This window comes from Anolis sagrei, chromosome 11 (assembly GCF_037176765.1).
Source record: "Anolis sagrei isolate rAnoSag1 chromosome 11, rAnoSag1.mat, whole genome shotgun sequence".
Classification (NCBI taxonomy): domain Eukaryota; kingdom Metazoa; phylum Chordata; class Lepidosauria; order Squamata; family Dactyloidae; genus Anolis; species Anolis sagrei.
The window spans coordinates 8345001-8369211 of NC_090031.1; the positions used below are offsets into that span (position 1 = coordinate 8345001).

Below are 24211 nucleotides of genomic sequence, written 5' to 3' on the forward strand. Positions count from 1 at the left end.
TTCAGTGTGGGAAGGCCTGAGTTTGAAAAGACATGGAGGGTGAAGCTTTGATGAGAGGAGCCCCAGGTTGAAGGGCATCGTGTGTGAAGCTTCAGTGTGAGTAGGCCTCAGTGTGAGTAGGCCTCAGTTAGAGAAGGCCTGGGGGGGGGGGGGGTGAAGCTTCGATGAGAGAAGCCCCAGGTTGAAGGGCATCATGTGTGAAGCTTCAGTGTGAGTAGGCCTCAGTGTTAGTAGGCCTCAGTTTGAGAAGGCCTGGTGTGAGAAGCTTTGGTGAGAGAAGCCCCAGGTTGAAGGCCATTGCATGTGAAGCTTCAGTGTGAGATGGGCCTCGGTGTTAGCAGGCCACAGTTTGAGAAGTCCTGGAGTAAGAAACTTCGATGAGAGAAGCCCCAGGTTGAAGGCCATTGCATGTGAAGCTTCAGTATGAGAAGGCCTCAGTGTGAGATGGGCTTCAGTGTAAGTAGGCCTCAGTTTGAGAAGGCCTGGGGTGAGCAGCTTCGATGATAGAAGCCCCAGGCTGAAGGGCATCATGTGTGAAGCTTCAGTGTGAGTAGGCTTCAGTGTTAGTAGGCCTCAGTTTGAGAAGGCCTGGTGTGAGCAGCTTCGATGATAGAAGCCCCAGGCTGAAGGCCATCGTGTGTGAAGCTTTAGTGTGAAGACTGCTATGTATAAGGCTACTGTGTCAAGCTCCTGTGTAACTTTGGTGTGAGAAGAGGCTCTGTGAGAGCAAAGCTGTTTATCTGAATGAGAAAGAAGCCCAGCGTGGAATGAAAGAAGGAAGTATAAAGAACCGCATTTATGTTATGAAAACCTTGTTCTTGTAAATAGCCTCCTATGGGAGAGATCGCATTGGTTTGTGTGTTTTTGTTCTTTTTATCGCTACTGGTGCTGGGTGACTCTGCTGTGCATTTATGAAGAGGGTCTTTTGTTAATAAGCCTACTTGCCCAAGGGACCCCCAAAGGCCTTCTATGATTAAAATCCGACTGGCCTGTCTTGCAGGAGGCGCTAACCTTTGCCGAGTTCAAGGACCCGTCCATCTACAAGCCCTTCTGTATCGGCATCTCCATGATGTTCTTCCAGCAAGTCTCCGGCATCAATGCCATCATGTTCTATGCGGAAACCATCTTCAAAGACGCCAACTTCAAGGTGACAGGCGTGCATTGTTGGCCTTGAAGGGGGGGGGCATCTGCACTCATGTATTAATGCACAAAATATATTGGTTTTTCACTCTTTTTCGTTTTTTAGAACAGCGGCGCTGCTTCAGTCATTGTGGGCTCCATCCAGGTCTTTTTCACAGCCGTGGCGGCTCTGCTGATTGATAAAACAGGGCGCAAAGTCCTTCTGGTTCTATCAGGTATGGTAGATAATCTAGGATGAAAGCCTTCACTTTGGTGATGGGCAGTGTTGTGTTTGTGGAGGACATTGGTAGGGCTCTTGGACATGTTCATGGTGCTCACTATAACCTTCACTGTCAGTATACATTATATACTAGCTTGGGGACTCAGCGCTGCCCGGGTTATTAGAGAAAGTGGGTAATGGCAGTTCTGTATGCCAAGTTTGGTCTTTATTGGTCATTGGATGATGGTTGCATTGTTTTCAGGAAGTGAGTGAAGGTACTTGAAGTCCCATCATCCATGGTCCAACATCCTCCAAACAGCAGCATGATGTAGAGTGGGTCATGGGGGCTCTGTGTGCCAAGTTTGGTCTTTATCGGTCATTGGATGAGGGTCACAGTGGTTTCAGTAAGTGAGTGAAGGTACTGCAAGTCCCATCATCCATGGTCCATCCTCCTTTAAACTGCAGCAGGATGTAGAGTGAGTCATGGGAGTTTTGTCTACCAAGTTTGTTCTTTATTGGTCATTGGATGAGGGTCACAGTAGTCTCAGGAAGTGAGTGAAGGTACTGCAAGTCCCATCATCCATGGCCTACCCCCATAGAACTGCACTAGGATGTAGAGTGGGTCATCAGTGCTCTGTGTGCCAAATTTGGTCCTGGTCTGTGATTTGTAGGGGGCCACAGTGTTCTGTGGGAAGTGAATCAGGTGAAGGTACTGCAAATCCCATCATCCGTGGTCCACCCTGCCCTAAATCACACCAGGTTGTAAAGTGGGCCATTGGGCCTCTGTTTGTCAAGTTTGGTCCTGATCCGTCATTGGTGTGGGTCACAGTGCTGTAAGGAAGTGAGTGAAAGTACTGCAAGTCCCATCATCCATGGTGAATCCTTCTTATAATATCATATTATAATATCATATTATAATAGGATAATAATAATAATAATATTTTAAATAATATAATAATATATTAGTAGTAGTAGTAGTAGTAGTATATTGCATTACATTATAATATAAATGTGTATATATGTGTGTTGTGTGTGTGTGTGTGTGTGTGTGTATATATATATATATATTGTTTTGCACATGCATTGTAATTTATTTATTTATTTATTTATTTATTTGGCTTTTAAAGTCCCTTCCGCTGTGTTTTTCAATGAGTGATGGTCACTTGTTGGCCTGATCGGTGTCTTGTGTCCAAATTTGGTGTCAATCCGTCCGATGGTTTTTGATTTATGTTAATCCCACAAACTAACATTACATTTTTATTTATATAGATTCTATCCTGACTATTATATTATATTATATTATATTAATTGTATTATATCCTGATGTTCTGCATTATCATTTTAGGGCTTATCATGGCTGCCAGCACGGCCACTTTTGGGATGTATTCCAAGATGTTCCTTCCGATCCCAAACAATACCTCCCAGGTGCTTTTGCTGAACTCGCAACTTAATCTTGCCGTTGCGGAAGGACCGAATCTCGCCTGGCTGTCCGTCTTGAGCCTGGGACTCTTCATCGCGGGTAAGTAGAGACCTTTATGGAGAAGGAGCCATTGTCTGGAATATCTGCCTTGGAATGTGGATCTACTTGGTACACACAACAACAATAACTACTACTACTAAGATTTTTGACTCAAACACAACCACAAGCTTTTTATGCCAGTGTTTTACTGAAGCCATTAAGCATCTGTACCTGAATATTTCAAGCCTGTTCAATAAACATTCTAGTTCTTTTATTCAACTTATACCAGCCTCAGTGTGAATACCTTTGTGGTCAAAGAAGCTGTTGAGTCAATAGCTAGAATACTGTTTTGTTGAGCAGTACCCCATTAGTGTGTTCAATTCCTAAAAAAAGTCTAGTTCAGGGTTTTTGACTAGGTTCCTAAGGGGCATTTTTGGGAGTTACTTTCAGAGATTCATTTCCTGAAGTAATTTTCTGTGGTGGAACTTTTAAGGCTTGTAACCCAGAGGATTTTAAGATTTTGTCTCTAACACAACCACAGAATTTTTATGCCAGTATTTTACTGAAACCATTAAGCATGTGTACCTGAATATTTCAAGCCTGTTCAATAAACATTCTAGTTCTTTTATTCAACTTATACTAGCCTCAGTGCGAATACCTTTGTGGTCAAAGAAGTTGTTGAGTAAATAGCTAGAATACTGTTTTGTGGAGCAGTACCCCGTTCTAGTTCTTTTATTCAACTTATACCAGCCTCAGTGTGAATACCTTTGTGGTCAAAGAATTACTAAAGCAGCTTCACAGCAGCCTCTAACAAACGATAGTGGCACAGTGTGTGTTATAGAACGAACTCTCAATATTACTTCAGCCTGATTAATATTGAAATGGTGGCAGCGAAATGCCTTTGAAGAATCAATTGAAGTCTCTCAGTTCCAGTGGTTCCCAGTTCCTAACTTTTAAATATACAGTTGGTTCTGTAACTATACTCTCTCTACCTTTTGTGAGCTTCATAATTTTGGCTGAGCAGCGAACGTTGGAATTTATTTTATATATATATATATTTCCCCGTCTATAAATAATTTAGTTTAAATTTTTCTCTTACTACTCCCGCTGCGTCATTGACCGCCGTCCCCTTCTCCTTGCAGGCTTTGCCTTGGGATGGGGCCCGATCCCGTGGCTCCTGATGTCCGAGATCTCCCCACTCCGGGCGAGAGGGGCAGTCAGCGGTGCCTGCGTCTTGACCAACTGGACCATGGCCTTTCTCGTCACCAAGGAGTTCAGCGACCTCACGGTAAGCGAGCCACGCAACGGAAGGGGTGGCACGATGGGGTCACATTGGAGAAGGTTGATGACGGAGAATAGCTTGGTTACTCTTCCTTTGCGCTTGGATTCTGCCTTTCTGATCCACTGAGACGCCTTGGTTGTTTTCTATGGAGGTACGTCTCCGTCTTGAACCTCTGTCTCCTTCCTTCCTTTCTCCGCAGGGGGTCCTCACGCCAGCAGGCACCTTCTGGCTCTTCTCCACCTTCTGCCTCTTCAGCGTTGTTTTCACCATCTTCTGGGTCCCCGAAACGAGGGGCAGGAGCCTCGAAGAGATCGAAGCCGCTTTCCAGAGGTCCCATTAAGCCCTTTGCAACCCTCCATCCACCCAGGGATTTTGTTCAGGTAACGGAGGCAGCTGGAATAATCCCGATTTCCAGGAGACGAATTAGGGGAAAATGCGGGCAAAGTGGACTTGCATTGCCCTGGTATACTGCGTTTGCACGTTACGGCATCACAGCACAGCAAAGATGCTGGATTTTCTGAAATAACCATCAAACAGAGGACTGGCCTGGCCTTGTTTGCTTTTAAACTTGACTTTTTTAAACTGTTCCAGGTCCACGGGGCCTCTTTTAACCAAGGGTTCATGAATCAAGGCTGTTTTGAAAGGATTCGAAGAGAGAAAGAAGGAGGTTTATGAGAAGGAAGGGAGGGAGGGAGGGAGGGAAGAAAGAATGGCAGACAGAAAGGAAGGAAGGAAGGAAGGTGTATGAGAGAAAGAAAGAGTTGAATGAAAGAAGGAAGGAAAGAAAGTGTATGAGCGAAAGAAAGAGTGGAAGGAAGGAAGGTGTATGAGAGAAAGAAAGAGAGAGAGAGAAACAGTGGAATGAAAGAGAAGGAAGAAAGGTGTATGAGAGAAAGGAAGAGTTGAATGAAAGAAGGAAGGAAGGAAGGTGTATGAGAGAAAGAAAGATTGGAAGGAAGGAAGGAAGGAAGGAAGGAAGGTGTATGAGAGAAAGAAAGAAAGTGCAACGAAAGAGAAGGAAGGAAGGTGTATGAGAGAAAGGAAGAGTTGAATGAAAGAAAGAAGGAAGAAAGGTGTATGAGAGAAAGAAAGAAAGAAAGAAAGAAAGGAACAAAAGAGAAGGAAGGAAGGTGTATGAGAGAAAGAAAGAGTTGAATGAAAGAAGGAAGGAAAGAAAGTGTATGAGCGAAAGAAAGAGTGGAAGGAAGGAAGGTGTATGAGAGAAAGAAAGAGAGAGAGAGAAACAGTGGAATGAAAGAGAAGGAAGAAAGGTGTATGAGAGAAAGGAAGAGTTGAATGAAAGAAGGAAGGAAGGAAGGTGTATGAGAGAAAGAAAGATTGGAAGGAAGGAAGGAAGGAAGGAAGGTGTATGAGAGAAAGAAAGAAAGTGCAACGAAAGAGAAGGAAGGAAGGTGTATGAGAGAAAGGAAGAGTTGAATGAAAGAAAGAAGGAAGAAAGGTGTATGAGAGAAAGAAAGAAAGAAAGGAACGAAAGAGAAGGAAGGAAGGTGTATGAGAGAAAGAAAGAGTTGAATGAAAGAAGGAAGGAAAGAAAGTGTATGAGCGAAAGAAAGAGTGGAAGGAAGGAAGGTGTATGAGAGAAAGAAAGAGAGAGAGAGAAACAGTGGAATGAAAGAGAAGGAAGAAAGGTGTATGAGAGAAAGGAAGAGTTGAATGAAAGAAGGAAGGAAGGAAGGTGTATGAGAGAAAGAAAGATTGGAAGGAAGGAAGGAAGGAAGGTGTATGAGAGAAAGAAAGAAAGTGCAACGAAAGAGAAGGAAGGAAGGTGTATGAGAGAAAGGAAGAGTTGAATGAAAGAAAGAAGGAAGAAAGGTGTATGAGAGAAAGAAAGAAAGAAAGGAACGAAAGAGAAGGAAGGAAGGTGTATGAGAGAAAGAAAGAGTTGAATGAAAGAAAGAAGGAAGGAAGGTGTATGAGAAAGAAAGAAAGAAAGAAAGGAACGAAAGAGAAGGAAGGAAGGTGTATGAGAGAAAGAAATTGAATGAAGGAAGGAAGGAAAGTGTATGAGAGAAAGAAAGAAAGAAAGAAAGAAAGAAAGAGTGCAACGAAAGAAAAGGAAGGAAGGTGTATGAAAGCAAGAACTGAATAAAAGAGATAGAAGGAAGGAAAGGAGGAAAGTATATGAAAGAAACAGGTTAAATTATAACCATTGGCTACTCTTCTGCTTGAGACTTAATGTCTTTGTAAGTAGCTGGATGGCCATCTGTTGGGAGAGCTTTGATTGTTTCCCTGGGTTTGGGTGCTTTTATTATTACTAATGATAATATTATTTCCATTGGAGCATTCCAGTGGCAAACTCCCTTTGACGCGAGAAGTTCAAGGGAGGACAGGAATGCTGATAAGCTAGACAAGGAGAGCGACTGCGAGGCATTCTGGCTCCTTTTCAGATTGCAGGGAGGTCTACGTTGGGTATTTTCTTCAATCACTGTGTATTCTACAACACTATTTTGCAAACCTGACGGTGCCTGAAATGATGCTTGAAAACTCTAAGTAGATTGTAACGTACACAAAAGAGAGAAGCTGCTCAGATTGGCCAGTTTTGTGTGGCTCAGAGACGGAAATATTCAAATGTTTTGTTCTTGGGACCAGGATATATTTCTTTTTCCTCTTCCCGTGCAATAAATACTACTTATTCCAATCTGATGTTGTGAGTAAAATAGTACTCTTATTTTAATGTTTGCTTTGGAGTTATTATGAAAAGACAATCCATCTGGAGGTGTTTTGAGATGACGAAAAGACCCGCTTCCCCATTCCGCCTTTGCGTTATGTAAGTTGTTTGGGGTGAGTTGGACTATAAGTCCCAGCATCCCCTCCCATTCATTCCCATTGGGAACAATAGGGATCGCACCTTTATACAGGTAAGCTGTCTAACACCAGGGTCAGTCTCCTTCTCTCCTGCAGAGCGTTGTTGTTGTTGTCCCAAATGGAGCCCCAGTTGTGAATGAAAACAAACTGGTTCCTGGGGTGTTGTGTGGTATGGCCAATGTGTTCTAGCAGCATTTTCTCCTTTTTCTGCCTTCATCTATGGCTGTTGTGTTCAGAGGATCTGATGGGAGTCAAGCAAGGGGAGTATATCATATATCATATGGAATAATCTCCAGGGTGGGAGAAAAATACCAATGTCTGTTAAACAAGTGTAAAGGGGTGCAGTGAGCAAGCTTGATTTGCAAGTGTTGAGTAGGATCCACCCATTAGCTGTGAGTATCTCCATGGACGTAGCCTGGCCTTCGTTCCCTTTGCATTGTTTACTGCTTGGAGACACCCTTAGCCTGGGTGGCACTCACTGATCCTTGATTGCTTACTGCCTGGAGACATTATTATTATTATTAGTAGTAGTAGTAGTAGTAGTAGAAGTAGAAGTAGAAGTAGCCCAGCCTTTGTTCCCTTTGCATTTTTGCTGCCTGGAGACACCCTTCATCTGGGTGGTGCTCACTGGCCCATGATTACTCGCTGCCTGGAGACATAATAATAGTTGTCATTGTTATTATTATTATTATGTCACTGGCCCAGCAAGTAATCATGGGCCAGTGAGCACCACCCAGACGAAGGGTGTCTCCAGGCAGCAAGCAATGCAAAGGGAACAAAGGCTAGACTACTTCTATAATAATAATAATAATAACAACAGCTATTGGGTCGTAGGTTTTTCAGGCTATATGCCCATGTTCTAGAAGCATTCTCTCCTGACGTTTCACCTACATCTATAGCAAGCATCCTCAGAGGTTGTGAGTTTGTAATAATAACTATTATTATTTTAGAAGTAGCCCGGCCTTTGTTCCCTTTGCATTGTTTGCTGCCTGGAGACACCCTTCGTCTGGGTGGTGCTCACTGGCCTTTGACTGCTTATTGCCTGGAGACATCGTTATTAAGACATCCTTAGTATGGGTGGTGCTCACTGACCCTTGATTACTTGCTGCCTGGAGACATAATAATAATAGTCATTATTATTATTATTATTATTATTATTATTATTATTATTATTATAGAAGTAGCCTGGCCTTCGTTCCTTTGCATTGTTTGCTGCCTAGAGACACCTTTCGTCTGGGTGGTGCTCACTGGCCCTTGATTGCTTACTGCCTGGAGACATCATCATCATCATTATTTATTTATTTATTTATTTATCTGTCTTATAAGTAGCCCGGCCTTTGTTGTAATAACAACAGCCACAACTATTGTTATGTCTCCGGGCAGCAAGTAATCATGGGCCAATAAGCACCACCCAGACGAAAGGTGTCTCCAGGCAGCAAACAATGCAAAGGGAACAAAGGCTAGACTACTTCTAAAACAACAACAACAACAACAACAACAACAATATTATAATTTTAGAAATAGTCTAGCCTTTGTTCCCTTTGTATTGTTTGCTGCCTGGTGACACCTTTTGCCTGGGTGGTGCTCACTGGCCCTTGATTACTTGCTGTCTGGTGACATAATAATAGTAGTAATAATAATAATAATAATAATAATAATAATAATAATAATTTTATAAGTAGCCTGGTCTTCATTCCTTTGCATTGTTTGCTGCCTGGAGACACTTTTCGCCTGGGTGGTGCTCACTGGCCCTTGATTACTTGCTGCCTGGTGACATAATAATAGTAGTAGTAATAATAATAATAATAATTATTATTATTATTTTAGAAGTAGCCTGGTCTTCATTCCTGGCCCTTGATTGCTTCCTGCCTGGAGACATTATTGTGCTGTCAAAGGCTTTCATGGCCAGAATCACTAAGTTACTGTGAGTTTTTCTGACTGTCTGACTTTGTTCCAGAAGCATTCTCTCCTGACATTTCGCCCACATCTATGGCTTGCATCCTCAGAGGTTGTGAGGTCTGTTGGAAACTAGGGAAGTGAGGTTTATATATCTGTGGAATGATGTCCAGGGTGGGAGAAAGAACTCTTGTCTTTTGAAGGCAAGTGTGAACGTTGCAAATAGCCACCTTGATTAGCATTTAATAGCCTTGCAGCTTCAAAGCCTGGCTGCTTCCTGCCTGGGGGAGAGAATGCTTCTGGAACATGGCTATACAGCCTGGAAAGCTGGCTGCTTGAGGCAAGTGCGAACGTTGCAATTGGCCACCTTGATTAGCCCAGAAAACTTAAAATAATAATAAAATGATCACGATGATGATTATAATTGTTATTATTGTCTCCAGGTAGCAAACAGTCAAGGGCCAGTAAGCACCACCCGGACAAAGGCTGTCTCCAGGCAATAAACAATTCAAAGAGAACAAAATCTAGGGTACTTCTAGGCCAGTGGTTCTCAATGGGTGGATCCCACTCACCACATGCGAATCGAAATTGCTAATTGCAGGCGAAATGTCAGAAGAAAGTGCTACTAGAACACAACTGTTCAGCCCAAAAACCACACAACACTCCAGTGATTCCGGCTGTGAAAGTATTTGACAATACAAAGTAGACATTTATTGCATCAATACACCCCCCCCCCCAAAAAAGAAGAATCCAATCAATTGTCATAAATATTTATTACATACCAAGGAAGAAAAAAACCCAAAACAAATTAAAAAAGAACCTACAGTCCATGTTATAGCTGTGGTCTATATGGAACTTTGTGGTTTTTTTGCCATTATATTTATACCTTGATTCTCGTTCTTTACAGGCTACATTTTTGAAAACACTAAAAAAAATAAGGAAAGGGTGAGAAAAACTAAAACAAAAGGTGCAATACGTTATATTACTTTCAAAACAATGGCAAATACAATCGAGTTTAAGACACTTGGTGGTATATAATTGAAACTTTTGAGACTCACAAAAGGGCAAGCCACGGGCCGACAGTACAGAATCATTGAGAAGTACAAAACCCCACGAGGTAACAGTCAAGGGGCAGAATCCAACAAGGGCCAGGCGCAAAGAGAGGGGTCCAGGCACCCCAATGGGGGTCGCACGGCCCATTCCCCATACAATCCAGGGATGCTTGCGTGATGGGACCTGCTTCCCACCAGGGCTTCATGTGGACAGATCCAGGGATTTGATCTGGTGCATTCAGTGAGTCCGCTCCTGTTAAAACTCACAGCAAGTTTCAAATGAAGGAAAAAGGGAAGGAAGGAAAGACAAAGGGGAAGGAAGGATGAAAGGGTGGGAGGGGAGGATGGAAGAAGAAAGAGTGAAGGAAAAGGGGAAGGAAGGAAAGACAAAAGGGAAGGAAGGATGAAAGGGTGGGAGGGGAGGATGGAAGAAGAAAGAGGGAGAGAGGAAAGAGGGAAGGAAAAAGGGAAGGAAAGACAAAAGGGAAGGAAGGATGAAAGGGAGGGAGAGAAGGATGGAAGGAGAGAGTAAAAAGGGAAGGAAGGAAAGACAAAAGGGAAGGATGAAAGGGTGGAAGGGAAGGATGGAAGGAAGGGTAGGAAGGATGGAAGGAGAAAGAGGGAAGCAGGGAAAGACAAAAGGGAAAGAGGAAGGAAAAGAGAAGGACAGAAGGGAAGAAGAGAAGGAAGAAAGGGAAGGATAAAGTTAAGGAATGAAAGACAAAAGGGAAGAATGGCTGAAAGGGTGGGAGGGAGGGATGGAAGAAGAAAGAGGGAGAGAGGAAAGAGGGAAGGAAAAGGGAAGGAAAGAAAGACAAAACGGAAGGAAGGATGAAAGGGAGGGAGAGAAGGATGGAAAGAGAGAGGAAAAAGGGAAGAAAATGGGAAGGAAGGAAAGACAAAAGGGAAGGAAGGATGAAAGGGTGGAAGGGAAGGATGGAAGGAAGGGTGGGAAGGATGGAAGGAGAAAGAGGGAAGCAGGGAAAGACAAAAAGTGAAGGAAGGGTGGAAGGGAGGGAAGACAAAAGGGAAGGAGGATGGAAAAGAGAAGGAAGGAAGGGAATTATAAAGTTAAGAGAAGGAATGAAAGACAAAAGGGAAGGATGGAGGGAACGAAGGGAAGGAGGAAGGAGAGAAGGAAGGAAAGACGAAAGGGAGGAAGGGAAGGATGGAAGGAGAAAGGAAAGAAGGAAGGAAGAAAAGACAAAAGAGAAGGAAGGAAGGATGACAGGGTGGAAGAGAAGGATGGAAAGAACGGAGGGAAGGAGGGAAGGAGAAAGAGAGGAAAGAGGGAAGGAAAAAAGGAAGGAAGGAAAGACAAAAGGGAAGGAAGGATGAAAGGGTGGAAGGGAAGGATGGAAGGAAGGATAAAGGAAAGACAAGGGAAAGAAGGAGAAAGAGGGAAAAAGGAGAAAAGGATGGAACGGAAGGATGTAATGAGAAAGAGGGAGGGAAGGATGGAAGGAGAAAGGCAGTGAGGAAAGAGGGAAGGAAGGGTGGAAGAGAAGGATGGAAGGAAGTCAAGGAGGAAGGACAGAGAAGGAAGGATAGAGGAAAGAGAAGGTAGGAAAGACAAAAGGGAAGGAAGGAGGGAGGACAAAAGGGTAGAAGGGAAGGATGTAATGAGAAAGAGGGAGGGAGGGAAGGAGGAAGGAAAGAAAAGGGAAGGAAGGAAGGAGAAAGATGCAGAAAGGGAAGGATGAAAGGGTAAAAGGGAAGGAAGGGGGCAATCATTTTCCAATGTAGGGCAAACCCTAAAGATGTTTTCGGAGAGATGGCCAATATTTCAGCAAGTCCCACGACTGCAACTGATTTGGACTAAAACCCGGATAGATTCAGGAGTGTTTTGCCTTCTTCCCCCTCCTCTTTCCTTCTCTCCTTGCGACTAATCCTTGCTAGATTCTGCTCAAGGGCTTTTCAAGGGGGGAAAAAGAACAACAACAAACCGTTTTGTACAAACATAAAGCATCAGAATGCCTTCCATCCAGCAAGAGAGAAAGAGATAGAGAAAGAGAGGGATACTTGGTAAATATTAGGAAGTCGTACCTGCGGAAAATAGTAAACTCCCCTTTACAAAAAGAAACGGGGACGTCGTGTGGGGGGAGGAATGGGGATGAGACAAAGAGGCCAGGCATGCAACTTGGGGTTGTGAATCCTACAAATGTGTCAGGGAGGGATTTCTGTATTTTTTGATCTTGCTTCAAAGAGGCAAAACTAGGCCTCGCCTGCACCTTTTCATTGCACGTTTAGTCACTATTTATTTGCAAACAGTGGACGGTCGGAGAAGCAGCATCCAACCTAAAAGGGAGAAACTGGGGGAGACTTTACGAGGGGCGTTCATTCAAGATGTCCCCTGACCCACTTCCTGTGGACGGAGAGCAATGAAACTTGGTCCAGTTCTGAGTCCTTCTTCTCTCCATGGGTACCACCGAGGGACACACACTTCTCCCATCTTTTGAAACAACCAAACACCTCGCTTGTAGAAGTCGACAGGTTGCTCCAAAACCTTCAGAGATCCAAGTCTCATCTGAAAAATGCTGCCCTTCAAAAATAATTTCCTTGTTGGAAAGAGGTGGAAATCTGATGGTGCGAGGGTGGGTGAGTAAGGGATGCAGTCGAATTTCAAAACCACAGGAGCATGTTTCTATTTGGGCAACAGGTGAGTTGTGAACTAGTGAGCATGCACATCGTCGCTTGGTTTGGATGGCCTCTCACCATTGCAGCAGTGAAGCCTAGTCCGCCCCAGTGATCATGGCACCCTTTGCTAGGAAATCCATCCATCCTACTCCCAAATCCTACTCGTGCTGGTCCCAAAATACTGTGAGCGTGACCTTGCCTGCCGAGAGTTGGGCATGTGCCTTCTTTGGAGGCGGTGAGTCCTGATGCTTCCATGGCATCGACTGGTCTTGAGTCTCAGGATCAGAGTGATGGACCCAGCTTTCACGCTGTGTGATCAATCTGTTGACAAAGCCCTCCTGGTTTCCATGGCACGTCATTGTCAAGACAGCCTGAGAGCATTCGACTCGTTCCTGCTTCTGGAAAGGTGTGAGCAGCCGGGGAACCTAGCGAGCGGACACCTTATGCATGGGAAGATGGTCTTGGGTGATTTTTTCCACAGACTCCACACTCATCTTGACCTTTTGGGCTTGGTGGTGAAAAGTTACGCAGCAATTTTGCACTCTTGCTGGATGGTGTGTTCATCAATAGCAGAGAGGGATCACCCTGGGATTGGAGCCATTTCCACCAAAGTCCGACTACGTTGGAATGAGCAGTGCCAGTTCTTGACTACATCATATGATAGCGAATCATCACCATAAACCTCTTTCATCACCATCACCATGAACCTGGGGATCACGTTCATCCCGAGCTCTGAGGATTACCTGGGAAGGAATCCCACTGGAGCATTGTAGCGCACCCAAATACCTGGGAGTCACTGTGGACCGTGCTCTGACCTACAAGAAGCACTGCCTGAATATCAAGCAAAAAGTGGGCGCTAGAAATAATATCATTCGAAAGCTGACTGGCACAACCTGGGGATCACAACCAGATACAGTGAAGACATCTGCCCTTGCGCTATGCTACTCTGCTACTGAGTATGCATGCCCAGTGTGGAACACATCTCACCACGCTAAAACAGTGGATGTGGCTCTGAATGAGACATGCCGCATTATCACGGGGTGTCTGCGCCCTACACCACTGGAGAAATTACACTGCTTAGCCGGTATTGCACCACCTGACAGCCGGGAAGTGGCAGCCAATAGTGAAAGGACCAAGGCAGTGACATCTCCAGCTCATCCCTTGTTTGGGTATCAGCCAGCACGTCAACGACTTAAATCTAGAAATAGTTTTCTAAGATCTACAGAGACACTCGCTGGAACACCTCAGCAAGCGAGAGTCCAAAAGTGGCAGGCTCAAACCCAGAACCTCAACCAATGGCTGATACCAAATGAAAGACTCCCCCCTGGGTGCACAGAAAACTGTGTGATTTGGAAGGCGCTGAACAGACTGCGCTCTGGCACCACGAGATGTAGAGCCAACCTCAAGAAATGGGGCCACAAAGTGGAATCCACGACATGTGAGTGCGGAGAAGAGCAAACCACTGACCACCTGCTGCAATGCAACCTGAGCCCTGCCACATGCACAAGGGAGGACCTTTTTGCAGCAACACCAGAGGCACTCCAAGTGGCCAGATACTGGTCAAAGGACATTTAATCAACTACCAAGCTTGCAAATTTTGTGTTTTGTCTGTTTGTTTGTTTTTGGGGATTTTTGTTAAAAATGTAATACAAATGTCTGGTTGCTCCTGACACGATAAATAAATAAAATAACCTCTTTCATCTCATCGAACGTCTCCTTTGGTGTGTAGCCTTGCAAGTCAACAAACTTGGTGACTGCTCTGTCTTCCACTGGGTCCATTCTCAAACCTCACACCACTTCAGCACCTGTAAAATCAAGACCGTTCTCCGTTCTGAGTTGTAAATTGGCACGTAACCTATAGAAACTTATATCATTCCATGTGTATAGTTTCAGCGTCCTGTGAGAAACAGAAGTGGGTCAGGGGACATCTTTAATGAACGCCCCTCGTATGAGTTTCCTCTTTGATATGAAGCAAAAAGGAAGATAGCGAAATACAAACTGCGAAGCGTCACAGAAACAGGCAAACACAACACACTCTGAGCACCGTCAACAAGGAAACGGCAGCCGTCGAACGGATGAACCCTTCTTTCTCTCCTCTTGAAAATTTCAAGTACAAAAGAAGTAAAGGAAGCTGTTTTTAAGGAAAATATTCCCCTTCATGTTGTTGTTACCTTGCTAGCCGCATCTTAACAATTGTAAACATGGGGCAGTCCCTCTTTGGGTCCAGATTCACACAAAGCTAAAGAGATGCTATGTATCATGATGATGTTTTCAACAGCCTCCCTGAAAGGTGGGCGGTGGCGATGACACCCCAAATATTGACGCCGATGAACGACGAGTCGGTGGGTTGTAAGTTGAAGCAGTCCTCTATTTATAAAAAGGTTAAAAAGTTAACGGCAGAAGGATCAACTCTCGAAAAAGGGCATTGCTCTCCCCTCTCTATGGAGGAAAACATGTCCTGTCCATTAATTCTTTGTGTTTTGAGGCTAAATGTGATCCGAATGGGGGAAACTGCGGTGCTAGGAAGAGCTAAATATCTCCATTTCGTATCCTCCCAATAGGATTCCATATATATCTATATATATCTATACCTATACCTATACCTATACCTATACCTATATATATATATATATATATATATATATATATATATATATATATATCAATAGCTACACTCTCTGCAACCCCTCCAATATATTTCAGTACTCTCACACTACTCCAGCTTCTCCCTTTTCCTCCATCTGTGAATCATTTTAAGTATATCATATCCACAGAGATAAATTAAATATACGTGTCTGCCTCTAAATCCACCCTGCAAAGCTCCCAGGCCAAAAAAGTGTGCTAGATAAGGAATCTTATGTGTGTTGCTGTGAGTTTTCTGGGCTGTATGGCCATGTTCCAGAAGCATTCTCTCCCCCAGGCAGGAAGCAGCCGGGCTTTGAAGCTCCAAGGCTTTTTTTGGGTCGTGTCAGGAGCGACTCGAGAAACTGCAAGTCACTTCTGGTGTGAGAGAATTGGCCGTCTGCAAGGATGTTGCCCATTGGCCGTCTGCAAGGAATTGGCCGTCTGCAAGGACGCCTGGATGATTTGATGTTTTTATCATCCTTGTGGGAGGCTTCTCTCATGTCCCCGCATGAGGAGCTGGAGCTGATAGAGGGAGCTCATCCGCCTCTCCCCGGATTCGAACCTGCGACCTGTCGGTCTTCAGTCCTGCCGGCACAGGGCTTTAACCCACTTAAATGCTAATCAAGGTGGCCTCATGTAAGGGAGGAGATGGTGGCGGGGTATAAATAAATATTATTATTATTATTATTATTATTATTATTATTATTATTTGCAACATTCACACCTGCCTCCAACAGACAAGAGTTCTTTCTCCCACTCTGGACATTATTCTACAGATATATAAACCCCACTTGGTCAGTTTGCAACAGATCTCACAACCTCTGAGGGTGTCTGTCATAGAGGGGGTGAAACATCAGAAGAGAATGCTTCTGGAAATGGCCAGACAGCCTGGAAAACTCACACCCACCCAAAAATCCAGGTTCCAAAGAGACAGGGACAGGAGCCTTTCCTAAAAGAAGAAATGCCGTTCCGCAATGGCTAAAAGCCTTCCTTAGAGACCCGTCCTTTTAGGGCACCGTTTCCCAGAAAAAGTATTGCTCCATTTCTGAATAGCAAATAAAGAAACCAATATAAGGCGCATCTTCGGAAAAGCAGACAGAAATGCTTGAGAAAGGAAATTAATACAAACATCACACGGAAAAATCCGAATCCGAGGGGAAATGGACAAGAGGCTTTGAGGCTTAGTATGACCAATTGGTCGGTACATATGGAATCCCTGCAAGTAGACAGAGAGCATCTCAGCTTCCTAACACACACACACACAAAATATTTCTGGGCCACCTTTTCACCTATAATGAAAAAATAATAAAAAATGAAAAAAAAAACTATGGAAAAAGTGTGAGAGAAAGGAAAATAGCTCAAGAGAGACCAGCTATATCCAATGTAAGGGCCAGACTTTAGCACAACAGGTTAAGCACAAGTTGCAATTGGAAAGTTGGCATTTCGAAGCCCAGGTCTGGGGTGAGCACCCGACCGTCAGCCCAGCTCACTGCCCACCTAGCAGATTGAAAACAGCTGTGAGTAGAGAAATAAGTAGGTATTTGAATGGCACCATAAAGAAAGTGCAGTTAATTCAATCAAAAAAGGTGGAAGTCTGTGAGCAGGGCTCTTCGCCATGGAGGATAGATTGACAGCACCCCCCGTGGACAGAATCGAGCCCAACCTCCAAGGTGCTGAAGATGGGAAAAGTCTATCTACCTCTATCTACGTAGTTGTCTGTCCTGGCATTGAATGTTTGCCGTATATGTGTTCTGTGATCCGCCCTTCGAGGTGAGAAAGGCGGAATGTAAATACTATAAATAAATAATAAAGTAAATAAATAAGGTCAATGCATATTTCTTCCGCTTTGGTTAAACAGGCTCAGCTCTTGCCTTTGGGTGCCTTTTAGCTCTCCGGCAAATGGATTAACAGTCACAAGACCAAGAAGAGGGAAGCTCAATGGGCCAAAGCCGCAAAATAATGCACCTTTTTTTGGGGATGGGGATAGGGAAATACGACGACCTTGCGGTATAAACATCTTCATGTGCCATTCCATTAACATTGACATGTGTCATTCATTATATCAGTGATTCCCAACCTTTTTTTTTGACCAGGGACCACTCTCCAACATTAGTATTATGAATCAGTTTGTGGTCAACTTTAGATTCAGTTTGGTTATTTGGGGTGCTGATTGCATTGGATAGACCACATCAGCTCCAGTTTCTGTGGTAATGGTGAGGCCGTATTTTCGTTCTTGTGGACCACTGGTGGTCCACGGACCACAGGTTGGGAACCACCGCATTATATAAACCAGACAGAGGGAAATGAGTATGGAATTGGGGAGGGGAAAAAGGCTTCGGTTTAAGAAAACTGCTACTGGATATCTGCTACAGTCAATAGAAAGACAGTTATTGTAATGGAATGCTACCTTAACTCGATTCGTCGGCGGAACGGCGACCGACAGAGAAGATGCCCGTCATTCACTGGGCATTGGCGTGTTTGTAAAGGTATTCAAAGGGACCAGAGTCTTGTCTAGTCCGACACTGTGTTCGATCCTTCTTAGAAAACCCATAGAGAGACCTTAAAGAAACCAAGTCAGACCTTAATGAAACTGATACGCAGACCATAGTTGGGCCTTAATGAAACCCATTGATGGACCTTAATAAAACCCATAGTCGGGTCTTAATAAAACCCGTCATCAGACCTTAACAAAACCCATTGTGTACCTTAATAAAACCCATCATCAGGCCTTAATAAAACCCATCGTCGAGCCTTAATAAAACCCATTGCGTATCTTAATAAAACCCATTGTCAGGCCTTAATAAAACCCATCATTGGATCTTAATAAAACCTATTGTCGGGCCTTAATTAAACCCATCATCGGACCTTGATAAAACCCGTAGTCAAGCCTTAATAAAACCCATTGTTGGGCCTTAAAAGAACCCATCGTCGGACCTTAATAAAACCCATCGTCGGACCTTAATAAAACCCATTGTTGGGCCTTAATTAAACCCATAGTCAGGACTTAATAGAACCCATTGTTGTGCCTTAATAAAACCCCTCGTCGGATCTTAATAAAATCCATCGTCGAGCCTTAATAAAACCCATTGTTGTGCCTTAATAAAACCCATTGTCAGGTCTTAATAAAACCTACAATCAGGTCTTAATAAAACCCATCATTGGACCTTGATAAAACCCATTGTCGGGCCTTAATAAAACCCATCTTTGGGCCTTAATAAAACCCATTGTCAGGCCTTAATAAAACCCATCGTCAGATCTTAATAAATCCCATCTTTGGGCCTTAATAAAACCCATTGTCAGGTCTTAATAAAACCCATAGTTGGACCTTAATAAAACCCATCGTCGGACCTTGAAAAAACCCGTAGTCAGGTCTTAATAAAACCTAAAGTCAGGTCTTAATAAAACCCATCGTCGGGCCTTAATAAAATCTATCGTCAGGCCTTAATAATACCCATCATTGGACCTTAATAAAACCCATAGTTGGGCCATAATAAAACCCATCATCGGGCCTTAATTAAACCCATCGTCAGGTCTTAATAAAACCCATCGTCAGGTCTTAATAGAACCCATTGTTGGACCTTAATAAAACCCATCATCAGGTCTTAATAAAACCCATCGTCAGGCCTTAATAAAATCTATCGTCAGGCCTTAATAATACCCATCATTGGATCTTAATAAAACCCGTAGTCGGACCTTGATAAAACCCATTGTCAGGCCTTAATAAAACCTATCTTTGGGCCATAATAAAACCCATAATCAGGTTTTAATAAAACCCATAGTCAGGTCTTAATAAAACCCATCGTCGGACCTTGATAAAATCCATTGTCAGACCTTGATAAAACCCGTAGTTGGGCCCTAATAAAACCGTAGTCGGGCCTTAATAAAAGCCATGGTCGGGCCTTAATAAAACTCATACTCAGACCTTAATCAAACCCATAGGCAGGCCTTAGTGAAAGCTGTACCATCATAACACCTCTCCAAAGATATCCGATGTATGCGTCCACCATCAACAAACGAAAAGGATATGAAGGAGAGGAGGAAATGCGCTTTCCCTCTGTTAGAAAATGGGAAAACGGTAGCAGTTATCACCTATAACCAGGCCATTCCTTAGGGCCTCCAGGTCTCCTTCTTGTTTACGTCCCTCTCGCTTCGTTGCGGCATCATGAAGACATCCAATGGGCTTTCCTCCTTTCTCAGATCATTCAAGCGATTCGTTTCTCTGGTCTCGGGTCTCTTAGGTTGCGGGTGGCTCTGTGTTTTTCCAACCAGTAGGGATGGGTTGAAACAGACTTGAGCCGAGGAGGAGCCTTCGATACGATTTTGACCATTGAATGACCCACATATTTCCTGCCCCGCTCCCTCTCCCTCCAAGATTAATAGGGTTTGACACGCTGAGCCCTCCCAGAGTCATCTCTAGAAAGCAAAGCGTGATTGTCCCGAATAGGAAAATGGGGAAGGAGGGGAAGGAAGGCAGAGGGGCAACCTGCGGCCGTCATTTCAAGTCGATGTCTTCCTCCTCGAAGGAGGCCCCGAGGCAGAAGGGGGGGCTTCCGGAAGGGGGGGGACTCTGGCCCTGGGGACCGGAGTCGGGCTCCGAACTGGGGGAGAAGGGTCCGCCGTCAGAGCTGCTCTCCAAGGAGCTTGCAGCGATCCTGGAAGCAGAGAAAGAGCATTGTAACTGCACATACGTTTTCAAGCAGACCCTGACAGCTATTAGGGTTGTGCAATGTTTTTGCTAGTAAGTCGTATCAGATTCATTAAACTAATTATTGCGAGGTGATCTCTGACGTGCGGGCGTGGCCTGCACCAAAACCTTATGAATCAAAACTTACCAAATACTTTTTCATTTGTATTTTGTAAATGTCGGAAGCCTCCCAAAATCAGTTTCATGTATAGTGCAAGAAAGCAAAACAAAGCCAAAAAGGGTAACAGCAGGGAGAAAGCCGAGTTCGCTGGGAAAGAGACTTAAGAAAGCACAGAATTCTGGGAAATGTAGTTTCGTAAGGCAAGGAGCCCTATGCCAGAGAATGATCCCGTTATCTTGTGTCATTGTATGGAAAATTCAAGGAAGTACCTCTTGCAGTTTTTTTAATATTATTTATAAAATTCTTGAAAATTTTCCCAAAATCCATGGATAAGCTACTGACTTGTAGGTATAAATGTATTTCTATATATGCAGTGTTCAGATGCAACCACAAGAGGGGACAGATTAGCTCCTGGTCTCTAGGTAATATGTATGCAATGCTCAAATGCAACCACAAGAGGGTAATACATAGAAAGGATTAGCTACTGGTCTTTAGGTAAATATGTATGCAATGCCCAAATGTAACCACAAGAGGGCAATACATAGAAAGGATTAGCTCCTGGTCTCTAGGTGTGTGTGTGTGTGTGTGTGTGTGTGTGTATGCAATGCTCAAATGCAACCACAAAAGGGCAATACCCAGAAGGATTAGCTGCTGGTCTCTATGCAATGCTCAAATGCAACCACAAAAGGGCAAGAAAGGATTAGCTACTAGTCTATTAGTATTTATGTATGCAGTGCTCAGATACCACCACAAGAGGACAATACATAGAAAGGATTAACTCCTGGTCTCTAGGTATATATGTATGCAATGCTCAAATGCAACCACAGGAGGGCAATACATAGAGAGGATTAGCTCCTGGTCTCTAGGTAAATATGTATGCAATGCTCAAATGCAACCACAAAAGGACAATACATAGAAAGGATTAGCTACTGGTCTCTAGGTATGCAGTGCTCAAATGCTACTACAACCACTAGTACTACTAGTCTATTAGTATATGTGTATGCAGTGCTCACCACAAGAGGGCAATATATAGAAAGGATTAACTGCTGGTAAATGAAATGGATGCACCATGAGGCCTGCAACACAGCCCTCAAGGCCAAGTGGGGACACCTACCCCATAACGAAGTAAGCAATTTAAGGAAAATCTGTGTTTTGGAAGGTGTGTCTGAGGTGGAGAGACTGTGACTTCCAAGAAAATGTTGGATGAAAAGAGACAAAGGAAAGGGGGGGGGGAGTATAAGGGAAGAGGAGGTAAGAAAGAAAGCGAAGGGAAAGGAATGGAGCAAGGAGGGAGGGAGGGAGAGGGAAGAAATAATAAGAAGGAAAGGAAAAGGAAGGAAAACAGAGCGAAGAAAAATAGAGGGAAGAGCCACAAACAAAATGGAAAACTGGCCGACGTGTGTATATATGCTCGTAATTTGTTTAAAGTACAGCCCCAACCGTCCTCCGGACGTACCTGTCGCTGCTTGTTGACCGTACTTGGGTTTCCTGCTTGGGTTCCGACTGTTTTGGGGGGGCTTTCTTCGGTTTCTGCCCTCCTTCCGTCTTCGGGGCAGACTCTCCAAGGAGCCCTGGGAAAGGAAGCAGGAAAGGAAGAGAGAGTTGGGATTAGAATCATAGAATAATAACAGTTAGAAGAGTTGACCCATCTTGTCCTGATCACTGATGTCCATCTAACTATTCTGACTCCAGGGCTTCAGGCAGAAGTCTTGGCTATCCCAGTTGGAAACTGGGACTTTCTGCATGAAACTGGGCTATTCCTCCTTTAAACACGAAACCAAGAACCTGATGACACAATGAAGACTGCAGTTGAAACTAAGACTTGTGGTGGGATGTTTACCAAGTAGTTCTTTGCGCGTCCGGCTCGCGATCTCTTTGATCTCAATGCGCGCCAAGGGGAGGGAAGGCGCCACTGGGATGCCGACGGCAGCAGAAGTCGGGGCGGCGATGACTTTGGGGACCAAAGGGGACTTCAATGGGCGCTCGATGCTCCTGCCAACCAGGTTGCTGAGCGGGATTTTGTAAATGTTCCTGCACAGCGCTTCGCCTGGAACGACAAAGGGGAGAGTCACAGAAGAGACACCAGCTCCTTGTTTGGACAACTTGTGCATTCAGGTGCATTTGAGGACCAAAAGGCTTGCAGGCTTTTCCTCGAAGCAACCATTTACTTGCTGGCCACTTCTGGCTCCCTTACAGTGCCGCTATATTTCTAGGTAGGTAAAAGTTTTTCCCTGACATTAAGTCCAGTCACGTCTGACTCTGGGGATTGGTGATCATCTCAATTTCTAAGCCGAAGAGCCGGCGTTGTCCATAGACACCTCCAAGGTCATGACATTCAAGCCAGAGTGGTATCTATTGATCTACTAACATTTGCATGTTTTCGAACTGCTAGATTGGCAGAAGCTGGAGCTAACAGCAGGAGCTCATGCCACTCCCCGGATTCGAACCTGTGACCTTTCAATAAGCAAGTTCAGCAGCTTGGCGGTTTAACCCACTGCGCCGCCGTCCAGTATCTCTAGTCTCTTTTATTTCCCAATCAGAAAGTAGGAATGAGGAGATTAAAAATACAAGTTTATTTGTTCATATATATATATATATATATATATATGCTTTCTACTTTTTCTTCATTATTCTCTCTCTCTATATATATATATGCGTTTTACTTTTTCTTCTTCATTATTCTAGCTCTATATATATATATATATGCTTTTTACTTTTTCTTCATTATTCTAGCTCTCTCTATATATATATGCTTTTTACTTTTTCTTCTTCATTATTCTAGCTAGCTATATATATATATATATATATATATATATATATCCACTTTTCCCCTATTTTCTTTTTTTGGTTATTATTCGATTCCCATCGTTTGTACTCATTTCTCTCTCTCTCTTTTTCCTGCTTTCCTTTAATCAAATTGTTCCCCCACTTTACTTGGATAATTAAACACCTTCTTTTCCCCTTACTTCCTTATACAAAATAAAAATATAATAAAAAATAAAAACATGTATTAAAAAATACATGTATTAAAAAATTGCAAAAGCGGAGTGCCACCCTTGACTGCCATGGATCATGGGTTTTATAGTCATCCAGATTGACACTAACACACATGCACACACACAATCCAACCTCCTCTTCCCTGCCGGCACCTTTTCCCTCTCAACTCTATCCTGCAAGTCAGTGGCACTTCTCTTTCTCCTTGTCCCTGCTGTAAAACTCACTTTGCACATCTCAGCTCCTTCTGTATTTACCTTCTGCCGCAGAAGGAGAGAAAACGGGGATTTCCTGCACCAACGGCGTCTGGGGAGAACTAGGGGAACTGGCCTCCTTGGAGCTGCCGTTGGATGGTCCACTCACGGCAGAGGCTGCTCTGAAGTAGATATCTGACTGCAAGAAAGGAGAGTGAATGCGGTAAGTGGGGCCAGCTCCATGCCAAATATCCCAAGTCCCTTGGCCTTTGTGTCCCTTACCCGCGAGGCCACCAGCTGAAGCGCAGGGACCACAGCTGTGTGGACGAGGTTCCCGTTCACCACTAAGCGGATCTCGATGGAATCGGTGGTGAAGGCCAGGATGTACGGGAAGGCGCAAACTGAAAGAGGAGAGGATGCTTCAAGGAAGAGAACAACGTGCGGGACATCCAGGATGCTGGTCGTTTGCAAGCTTCCTGATCAATGGTCAGCTTTCTCCTAATAGTGGATCCCGTCTCTGACTAGAGCAGTGTTTCTCAACCTTCCTAATGCGGCAACCCCTTCATACATTCATTCATTTGTATTGACCCCCAACCATAACATTATTTTCGTTGCTACGTCATAACTGTCATTTTGCTCCTGCTATGAATCATAATATAAATATCTGATATGCTGGATGTATTTTGTAATATCACACCACTGGACACCAGTAAGACGGAAAATATCACAACCAGTGACGTAAGGCTGGAGGCTTATTGATAATATGTCTGGGCAGGATGATTCGTCCCCCAAAGATTCACTTTTTCCTCAAAAATCCTCCCCCTGTGCCTCTAATTTGGTAGCGAGATGTAGTTTTTATTGTGTTACTGTGTACTGTTTTTATTGCTTACTGTTATTGCGTAATGTTTTGATTTGCTTTTGGTTTATGTGTATTTGTTATATTGTTGTTTTATTGAGGCCTTGGCCTTTGTAAGCCGCATCGAGTCCTTTGGGAGATGTTAGCGGGGTACAAATAAAGTTAATAATAATAATAATAATAAAATAATAATAGATAGATATGTGTAATGGTAGAGTGAACACTGCTTGTCTTTTAGGAACGATA

The 24211-nt window shown here is 43.8% G+C and overlaps 2 protein-coding genes across 7 annotated transcripts in view; one reads left to right on the plus strand and one right to left on the minus strand.

Moving 5' to 3' along the window:
- SLC2A8 (solute carrier family 2 member 8) overlaps window positions 1–6739 on the plus strand; it is a 16418-nt gene extending 9679 nt beyond the window's left edge. For 2 of the 5 annotated variants that reach the window (XM_067471842.1, XM_067471841.1), the window contains exons 8-12: window positions 1001–1147; window positions 1247–1355; window positions 2685–2858; window positions 3941–4086; window positions 4280–6739. In XM_067471842.1, the coding sequence (XP_067327943.1) occupies window positions 1001–1147; window positions 1247–1355; window positions 2685–2858; window positions 3941–4086; window positions 4280–4420 (717 nt within the window). In that variant the 3' untranslated portion in view covers window positions 4421–6739. The remainder of the gene's footprint in view (window positions 1–1000; window positions 1148–1246; window positions 1356–2684; window positions 2859–3940; window positions 4087–4279) is intronic. The other 3 variants (XR_010910331.1, XR_010910333.1, XR_010910332.1) reach the window with 3 other exon arrangements.
- A 10406-nt stretch (window positions 6740–17145) lies between these two features.
- The window catches only part of GARNL3 (GTPase activating Rap/RanGAP domain like 3), a 72087-nt gene continuing 65021 nt past the window's right edge, over window positions 17146–24211 (minus strand). For both annotated transcript variants that reach the window (XM_067471843.1, XM_060757373.2), the window contains exons 25-29: window positions 23392–23510; window positions 23173–23308; window positions 21762–21968; window positions 21378–21492; window positions 17146–19768 (exon numbers count right to left, since the gene is read on the minus strand). In XM_067471843.1, coding sequence (XP_067327944.1) covers window positions 19609–19768; window positions 21378–21492; window positions 21762–21968; window positions 23173–23308; window positions 23392–23510 — 737 coding nt within the window. In that variant the 3' untranslated portion in view covers window positions 17146–19608. The remainder of the gene's footprint in view (window positions 19769–21377; window positions 21493–21761; window positions 21969–23172; window positions 23309–23391; window positions 23511–24211) is intronic.